This window comes from Fundulus heteroclitus, chromosome 12 (assembly GCF_011125445.2).
Source record: "Fundulus heteroclitus isolate FHET01 chromosome 12, MU-UCD_Fhet_4.1, whole genome shotgun sequence".
Taxonomy (NCBI): domain Eukaryota; kingdom Metazoa; phylum Chordata; class Actinopteri; order Cyprinodontiformes; family Fundulidae; genus Fundulus; species Fundulus heteroclitus.
In genome coordinates, this window is record NC_046372.1 from 24,103,045 (window position 1) to 24,112,904 (window position 9,860).

The following is a 9,860-nucleotide window of genomic DNA, read 5'->3' on the forward strand; positions in this document are numbered from 1 at the left end:
AACCATTATCCGATTGTCTGAACATGAGTAGTAAGCTAACGCTAATGAGCTTTAGTAGCTCATTTATCAGCTAATGCTTGATCCTTTAAAAGTTCAAAATTCTTAATTTGCGTATATTAATGATCGTTGCTTAAATGTAACATTTGATAAAGACAGTTTTTTTTTTATCAGAGTAACATTCCGATATAGCTTGTAAACACCAACAGCCTTTGAGCTGTGTTCATCAGCAATGAGGTCAACGAGCCTCCTGCTGCTGCTCGGAGCGCAGTGGGACCATTTGTTGTTCCACGCCATCGTCTTTGTGCTCGTGTGTTTCCACGCCACGGAGTCGTGCGCTCCAGGGCCTGCGGAACACGGAACCAGCACCGACACGTTGATTTTATGTAGGGCGTGCGGACACGAGGTGGCATTCGGCACGGACATCCACTTCGTCCCCAGCCGCATGGCGCTGTCCAGCCGCAACGACACGTCGGTGAACGGCCGGAGGATCCACGTGCAGCTCTTCCAGAACCCCCAGGGATACCGGTTCGAGGTGATCACGTTCAGAAGAGCGGACGTCACGAAGCACTGGCCGGCCGACAGCCATTACTCCTGGTACCCAGGGTTCTCATGGACCGTGGCTACCTGTCCTAGGTGTAGAAGTCATTTAGGTAGGTGTACTGAGCGCAAACGTTGGCGTCCGTGGATAAAACCCTTTAACTTTAGAGTTTAAAAATGTGCAAACATTGGACAATTTACTTGACTGTAAACCTCACGAATCCCAGTTAACTATTTTTGGAAGCCAGTTATCCCAGTTACAGCGATGCCACATGTGAGAATTGCATGAACGCATTAATCTTAGCACATCATTTTACTGCAAGACTAAATGAGACATGCAAATCTGAAATATTAACTTTTAACCATTTTTCTTTTCCTTTACGTTGTTCTTTCCCTCCAGGTTGGGCCTTCCAGCCCAGCAGCTGGCCAGACACCATCACAAACAACAGATTTGAGGAGTCAGAAAACACCTTCCTGGCTTTAATCACCCACAGAATATTGAGGGAAGACTTTGCCTCAGGTCTGCTAATGACGCCAAAGTCCTTCACAAGCTGATGAACTTGAGTTTTGGTGCCTTTACCTTTCCAAATATATATTTTCAAAATAAAATGCCATCCCTTTCACCTAAAGACTCATGCATAAACACTTTAGTTTTATTATTGTAGCAGTTGCACACCTGAAACTGCAAGTGTAAATAGGCAGAAAATGCTCAACCAGGGCGCAAAACTTTTTTTTCACACTTTTTTCTCTTTATTAAAAATGTCATTTCAAATCTTGTGGATATCTGTAAAACAATACAATGAAAAAAAAAATCCCATAGAAATGGTGTCAATAACCACTCACCCCAATAACCAATACACTCCTGCCCATTCCCAGCTTACCCCCACCCCCAACCCCAAACATTACAAGTCAAAGGAATGAGCTGGTAGTCGATAACCACGGGGGGAAATAAAAATACTTTTAAGGGGCACTACGTCCCCCTTAGAGAAAAAAATATATATTGAAAAGGTCTGCTAGCACTAGGTCACTACACCATGGCTTCTGTTGATTTACCACACAATCTTAAACAGGAGAAACTGTGTGACATGTCTTCATTCTACTGAGGATACTGTGCTGATTCTATTTTTTTTAATTTTATTATTTTTGAGATGTCTTCAGGGATGGTACTCACAAATTAGGGCAAAGTACCACTGGCCTTGGATGAGTCAGAGGAAAACATAACATGGCAGCGTCAGGTGAAGAGGCTTCAGAATGAAAAGTGAAGCACATTTGGATAAAAGTAAAAAAAAAAAAACAAAGCCAAAAAAAAAAAACCTTTGCTCCCAAACATGAGTGGAAAAATTAACAGGGAATAGAAGGTAAAGGGTCTTGCAGGTGATAGTTCTTAGTCATCTTCTCCCTCGTCCTCCTGAAACCATAAAATAATAATCACTGAGATGAATACTGAGAACTAAAAGCTCAGACTGTCACAAATGTCAGCGTTTTGCTTTACCTCTCCTTCCTCTCCTTCATCGTCGTCATCATCCTCTCCATCTTCATCTCCCTCCTCATCTATGTCCTCCAGACCCTCCTCATCCTCTTCATCATCCTCACCTTCGCCCTCTTCATCATCCATGTCAGGAACCTAGGGACACAAATCATCTTCAGTCAGTTTTCCAAACCAAACCCAGAGTTTCTACTTCCTAAGCGGCTCTAACGGTGAATGAAACCATCCAACGTCGATTCATTTACGCCACAAACACCCGACCGGCGGCGGTTTCTACGATCGGGCTGGAAGCAAACATACCAGGTAGTACTGCAGGGGGTTTGGCCAGATATCATCCTTGATGACCTCCCCAAGCTCGTCGGCCCCAGCGTCAGCATGATCAGTGAACCAAGTGAAGAAGCTCTCGGGTTCTTCGTGTTGCCTCTTCCTGCCGGCTTTGTTCTGCGTCTGACCGGCCCGCTTGGTGAGGTCCTGCACACACACGGGAGTAATCAAGTCCGTCAATCACACAAACGTCCAGGCGGGTCGGCCCCGGAGGGCAACAAGCGACAACGAAGCCGGGTTCCGGTAGACGTACCTTTCCTGATTTCCATTTGATTTCTGTCGACTTTGAAGATGGGTCTCCGCTCTCGTTCAGGTGGAACTCTTTGGAAAGTAGTTTGTTTTCGAAGTACGGATTTTCATCAAAATACTGAAACGAGAATGGAATCAGGCATGAGCACCACACACACACACCTCTTAATCTTTAATACCGACCAAAACAAGAACAGCTCATCACTTACAAAATCTATTCTGTAGCCTGACTTGATGTCTTCAAACTCTGTCACCTCCACTCGGCTCAGGTAGTGGAGCGCTTCTTCGTCCTCCTCTCCCAGTAGAGCAGATACTGTTGCAATAAACAAGAAATTTTAACCAATAAAGCTGAAATTGGAAAGCTTGTGAGAAAATAAATGGGTGGATGGGTGCAACTCACCTTGTGGATGGTTGACAAACGTGGTGACCCAGAAGTTGGGGATTTTGGCGATGAGCTCTGACCTCTTCTGAAAAAACGGCTGACGGAGTTTGTTGTATTTCTGTTCTACTTTGAGGATCTCCTCACTGGCCTGCTCATTCAACCTGGGGAAATAAAATATACAAATATTATAAATCTGCAAAGACATCAAAATAGTTTTCCCCTTTGAGACACGAGAAGCAAAAAAAAAAAAAAAAAAATGCACCACGGGCAGGGAGCTGAAACTCCAAGTTTTTATACCAGCTACAGCTAATGTCTCAAACAAAGTAGATTTAAAAAAAAAAAATCTGAATTTACTGTAGGACAGATACCTGACCTTTGAGGACGGTGAGACAATAGATCAAAAATTATTCTCTTTTTGAAGAAATTAAAAACAAAATGCGCACATATGATCTACAAAATATTAGACAAAATGTTTGTGAAGTGCTTAAATATCATTATGATGTAAAGTTAATTGATAAATCTAGCTCCAAATAAGCGAAGGAGCAGTAGGAATAAATTAACCTTACCTGTCAATTTCATTTTGAACTTCATCGATGTGTTCAATAGCTTCTTGCTGCTCTTTCTCTGTGGAGGGGGAAAAAATAAACAGAATAAGTTAAAATAAATAAATAAAAACCTCACAACTGCACCAATGTCCTCAAACTGGAGCGAACGCCATTTGTTTCATCTTTTGTAAACTAAGCTCCAACTTGTTTGGAGCACAATAATGGAAACGCGAGCGGCATTTAACATGCTCGCGGTGCGCAGCGGACGCGGGAGTCTGACGGCGGGACGGGGCGCTGGAAGCGGCCAATGGCTGCAGCGCTCTCCGCTCAGGCTCTCGCCGTTTCCTGCCGGCTGCTGCAGCCCGCAGGGCCGCGTGGTTTAAATGTGGGACAGCAGCGGAGTGAGAGCGTGAGCGGCCGGGCCAGCACGCGCACACACACACCCCCGGCAGCCCAACCACGGTGCTCACGACACAGCCGCGGTAAAACCGTGAGGTTCTGTTATTTTTAAAACCACGAGTAAAAAAAAGTGGGATTTAAATTTCTTATAAAAAAATAAAACAACGTCGTCTGCTAGCGTGAGCCAAGACTACAACAACAATACGAGCGGGCTAAGATGCTAACGCCCGCATGAAGCGCTAGCTAACCCGTGTCGGTCACTAAAAAGCCCCGCAACAATGAAGCGAGCCCACTTCCACGCGGCCTCCGGGGTATTCCGGAGCATAGCGCTGGAAAGCGGCTGTTTTAAAACCCGACCACCCGCCCCGCCGTCGACTTAACCGCCGTGCTAACATGGCCTCTCGGCAGCAAACAACGGGAGTAGCGGCATGCTAACACACGTTAGCCCCTGGAGAGAGAGAGGGGGGAAAAAAAAACACGCAGCCGCCGCTTCTAACGGGCACCAAAGGCGCCCCGGCGGCGTTAGGCCGAAGCAAAGCGACGTTCCGGGCAACCGCGAACCAACTACGCAGCATCTCACATTCATGCAGGCAATATTAGAGAAGAAAGTGAAAATGGCGCTGAACAGGAGGCCGCCATTCCCCTTACCGGAGGTCTCGTCCGCTCCGTCATGGTTCGAGTTCAGCTCCTTTTTACTCACTTTCGCCGCCGAGGCAGACATGTTTTATTTTATTTTTCTCTTCTTTTCGCTCGTCGGGAGTGACTTAAAGTCGTCTTGATGGGGGGGATGCGGATCTCCTTGAGCAGGAGAGCGTCGGAGTTCAGCGTGGAGAAGCCAACAACGTGCTGCTGCCTTCCACACAATGTAGCTGCCGAGGAGCGAGGAAGTCACAGGCAGCCTTTCATTACGAACGCGCCGCGCCGACTGGAGCCGACGAGCAGCTCCGCCTCTCAAAGTAGGTCTCACCACGCCGCTCGTTTACCCCCCATCTCTGCTCTCTAAATGACGCGCAGAGCGACCGCAAACTCCGATTAAGGCTTATTTTTTAATATAACTCGCACCAGATGAGTAACATTTAACCCGTGTTAAAATTTTAAAATTCTCCAAGGCCAGGCCAAATCTTCTGTTGGGCCGACTCGCACTTGCGCACTTATAAAAAAACAAAACGATGAATGTCAGTCGTAGAAGTGGGTTTCTTAGCCCATCAAACTAATAAAATTAATTTTTTTCTCTAGACATTTTATTCTGTTAAAATGTTTTTAAATAAGACAGTTTGTAATATTAGCCCAACAACTGGAGGACAGTGGCGGTTCTACACCAAAATTTAGCAGGGGGGGGGGGCAGTGTTTTTAGGGGGGCACAGAACAAAAGATTGGGGGGGGGAATTAACTAAACGGGACAATATTTAATTGTAATTATAATTCGCACCAGATGAGTAACATTTAACCTGTGTTAAAATTTTAAAATTCTCCAAGGCCAGGCCAAATCTTCTGTTGGACCGACTCGCACATGCGCACTTATAAAAAAAAAAAAAACGATGAATGTCAGTCGTAGAAGTGGGTTTCTTAGCGCATCAAACTAATAAAATTGCGTTTATTTGGGACATTTTCTCTCCAGACATTTTATTCTGTTAAAATGTTTTTAAATAAGACAGTTTGTAATTTTAGCCCAACAACTGGGGGACAGTGGCGGTTCTACACCAAAATTTAGCAGGGGGGCAGTGTTTTGATGGGGGCATAGAACAAAAGATTGGGGGGAAAATGAACTAAACAGGCCAATATTTAATTGTTTCATACATTAAATGAGCCAAAGAGCCAATTATTTTTTAAATTATTGTTAGAGTAAAAGTGTAAAGCTAAAAAAAATACAATTGGTCCAGTTACAATATCTTTGTCAGCATATATCATTGTGAGAAATTCATTTAATATCATGTCTTCTGTACAGGGGCCAGGACCAGTCCTACAGGAGCATTGGCCTGGGGGGAGCTCTTAAAATGACGCGCAGAGCGACCGCAAACTCTGATTAGGGCTTATTTTTAATATAACTCACACCAGATGAGTAACATTTAACCCGTGTTAAAATTTAAAATTCTCCAAGGCCAGGCCAAATCTTCTGTTGGACCGACTTGCACTTGCGCACTTGTAAAAAAAAAAAAAAAAAAACTGTGAATGTCAGTCGTAGAAGTGGGTTTCTTAACACATCAAACTAATGAAATTACGTTTAATTGGGACATTTTTTCTCCAGACATTTTATTAAGTTAAAATGTTTTTAAATAAGACAGTTTCTAATATTAGCCCAACAACTGGAACAGTGGCGGTTCTACACCAAAATTTTGCGGGGGGCAGTGTTTTTATGGGGGCACAGAACAAAAGATTGGGGGGAGGGATGAAACTAAACAGGCCAATATTTAACTGTTTCATACATTAAATGAGCCAAAGAGCCAATTATTTTTTTAATTATTGTTAGAGTAAAAGTGTAAATCTAAAAAAAATACAATTGGTCCAAGTAACCAATCAGTTACAATATCTTTGTCAGCATATATCATTGTGAGAAATTTATTTAATATCATGTCTTCTGTACAGGGGCCAGGACCAGTCCTATAGGAGCATTGGCCTGGGGGGAGCTCTTAAAATGACGCGCATAGCGACCGCAAACTCCGATTAGGGCTTATTTTTTAATATAACTCGCACCAGATGAGTAACATTTAACCCGTGTTAAAATTTTAAAATTCTCCAAGGCCAGGCCAAATCTTCTGTTGGACCGACTCCCACTTGCGCACTTATAAAAAAAAACAAAAAAACACGGTAAATGTCAGTCTTAGAAGTGGGTTTCTTAACCCATCAAACTAATAAAATTACGTTTAATTGGGACATTTTTTCTCCAGACATTTTATTCTGTTACAATGTTTTTAGCCCAACAACTGGGGGACCAGTGGCGGTTCTACACCAAGGGGGGGGTTAGTGTTTTTATAGGGGCACGGGACAAAAGATTGGGGGGAAATGAACTAAACAGGCCAATATTTAATTGTTTGATACATTAAATGAGCCAAAAAGCCGATTGTGGCTGGAGCTAAATGTGAAACAGCCTAATTTTTAAATTAGTGTCAGAGTAAAACTGTAAAGCTTAAAAAAAATACAATTGGTCCAATTGACCAATATGTTACAATATCTTTGTCAGCATATATCATTGTGAGAAATTTATTTCATGTCTTCTGTACAGGGGCCAGGAATATGGACGAATAGATGGATGGATGGATAGATGGATGGATGGATAAAAGGCTAGATGGATAGACGAAGGGAGAGATGGATGGATGGATGGATGATGGATGGATGGATGGATGGATGGATGGATGGATGGATGGATGGATGGATGGATGGATGAACCATCCCCAATAATGGATGGATGGATGGAGGGATGGATGAAAAGATAGATGGATGAATAGATGGATGGATAGACAGACGGATGGATGGATGAATGAACCACCCCAAATAATGGATGGATGGATGGATGGATGATGGATGGATGAATCACCCCAAATGACTCCTTTTTATGTGGAGGAAGACAGGAGCTCTTTTTGCAAAGGCAGAGCCTGGCCACCACATGCAGGAGGCTCATTTTAGTCGCCTGCATTCGGTGTTTTGTTCTTCAGGTTCTGACCTGTAAGGGATTTAACGCTGCTTCAAAACAAAGCAAAAACTGGATAATATAATGTTCCTTTTACCTGACTCCGCCAGATAGATTTGCTCCGCATATCCATCTGGAAACCTTCCGTTGAAGTAATTTTGGGAAGGGGAGAAAATACTGGTTAGCTGATTGGCCTATGTTGGTGATAGACGGGCCAAATGAACCAATCAGATTCGTAGTCACTCTGTTACGAGCGACGACGAAAACACAACCACAAGCCAAGCTACTCTTGCTGCTGCAGGTAAAGGCTCGTTAGCTCAGCAAAGAAATATTCTGTAATTCTGATAAAACTTGCTCGATAGCCACGCAAACGCTAGTTTTATCGGCTGAAACCGCCATGTTGTTAAGACTGAACTGACGCGCTTCCCGTTGCGTCACACCTCAACCCGCCTCAAAGCCAACGCTGATTGGACGTTCGTTTGGTGAACGGCTCCAAATTTTCTTTAACGGAGAGCAGCCAGACTGATCTGCGAGTGAAACCTTGAAAGCTCGCGAGATCAGGATGGTCTCACGAGGCTAATGTTCCTTAGTTAGGATATGCTGCTGCTCCAGAGAGAACTGACTGCCTAACTGCCTTTTTTCTGCCTGTGAAAGAACAACCTCCTCTGGTTAAACAGCACCACGATTTACAGCCCTTATCATAAGCATTAATATAACATTAATTATCACCCCTTAATGAAAGAATGTATTTAAACTTTTTTATTTTAGGACTAAAAGATGTTCCAATAAAGAATTTAAAACCATGTATAAAATAAAAACTGGGCCTGCAAGTTTGATGTTTATTGTAAATTTTTTACATTTACAAAAATATCCATACAGCTCCAATAGTACATCTGTTTAAATGTCTCGGGTTACAGCTTAATCACAGCCTCTCTATAGCCATCAATAAACTTCTAGCTAACTAACTTTCACAGCTTTTAAGTGTAGTTTACATTTGGGTTTTCCAAAAAGCTTAACCTTAATTTGTTTTATCGATAACAAAACTGGTACTGATGTTCTTGGGGATCATTTTTCTGCTGGAAACCCCAACTGGGTCCAAAGTTCAACCATCTGACCCGAACCTTTTCAATCAGAAGAAAGGAAATGCCTCAGGAAGCAGTGTTACTTTCGGCGTCCAGGAGGCATTCTTACCAATTCAATTCAATTTTATTCATATAGCACTAATTAACAACACATATCATCTCAGGTCTCTTTCCAAAGTCAGCTTCCATCAGATCCTCCAGGTTGGTCAGAAAGTTTCCTCTCTAAGGAAACCCAGCAGGTTGCATCAAGTCTCTCCAAGCAGCATTCACTCCTCCTGAAAGAGCGTAGAGCCACAGTGGACAGTCGTCTGCATTGTTGATGGCTTTGCAGCAATCCCTCATACTGAGCATGCATGAAGCGACAGTGGAGAGGAAAACTCCCCTTTAACAGGGAGGAGAACCTCCAGCAGAACCAGAACCAGGCTCAGTGTGAACGCTCATCTGCCTCCACCCACTGAGGCTTAGAGGAGACAGAGCAGAGACACAGAAAGCACAGAAGCTCACATTGACCCAGGAGTACTTTCTATGTTAGAGAAGACAGAGCAGAGACACAGAAAGCTCAGAAGCTCACATTGACCCAGGAGTACTTTCTATGTTAGAGAAGACAGAGCAGAGACACAGAAAGCACAGAAGCTCACATTGACCCAGGAGTACTTTCTATGTTAGAGAAGACAGAGCAGAGACACAGAAAGCTCAGAAGCTCACATTGACCCAGGAGTACTTTCTATGTTAGAGAAGACAGAGCAGAGACACAGAAAGCACAGAAGCTCACATTGACCCAGGAGTACTTTCTATGTTAGATGGTAATAGAGGATGATCTGCCTCCCCTGATGATGTCACAGCTAACAGAACGCCAGACCAGGTGTACCTTCTATGAAGAAATAAGAAAAAACAGTGAGAATATAAAGTTAAAACAGCTAAAATACATCTAATCTAATGTTCTCATTTGGGGTATGTACATTTTTGAGCCCATATGTGTAATTTTTACATGTCAAGCAAAATAAAGTCCTCCAGAATATCAAAGTTGTGCATCTTATTCTTGTTTTAAAAACTGACAAATGTTATAAATTGCAAATAGATCTCTACGGCAGCTTCACACGGCCACAAATAACGTGACGTTCTTTTATACAGACAAACCTACAGAAACATAAAGTAGTGATACTTTTTCTTTACGTTGTTCCAGTTTCTGTTTCTGTTAGATAATCTGTACAAATTAGTTAATATTTTGCAC

At 43.1% G+C, this 9,860-nt stretch overlaps 2 protein-coding genes across 2 annotated transcripts; one reads left to right on the forward strand and one right to left on the reverse strand.

Annotated features, from left to right (window-relative positions):
• Nucleotides 1-2: 2 nt before the first annotated feature.
• si:ch211-51h9.7 (uncharacterized protein LOC558400 homolog) lies at nt 3-1,824 on the forward strand. The gene is made up of 2 exons (XM_036144329.1): nt 3-650; nt 938-1,824. The coding sequence occupies exons 1-2, from the start codon at nt 230-232 to the stop codon at nt 1,090-1,092; spliced, it is 576 nt and encodes a 191-aa protein (XP_036000222.1). The 5' UTR covers nt 3-229; the 3' UTR covers nt 1,093-1,824.
• On the reverse strand, nt 1,672-4,854 carry seta (SET nuclear proto-oncogene a). The gene is made up of 8 exons (XM_012865327.3): nt 4,571-4,854; nt 3,545-3,602; nt 2,997-3,139; nt 2,806-2,909; nt 2,601-2,714; nt 2,324-2,494; nt 2,030-2,161; nt 1,672-1,945 (listed from the first exon to the last, which is right to left on the reverse strand). The coding sequence occupies exons 1-8, from the start codon at nt 4,641-4,643 to the stop codon at nt 1,922-1,924; spliced, it is 819 nt and encodes a 272-aa protein (XP_012720781.1). The 5' UTR covers nt 4,644-4,854; the 3' UTR covers nt 1,672-1,921.
• Nucleotides 4,855-9,860: the final 5,006 nt, after the last annotated feature.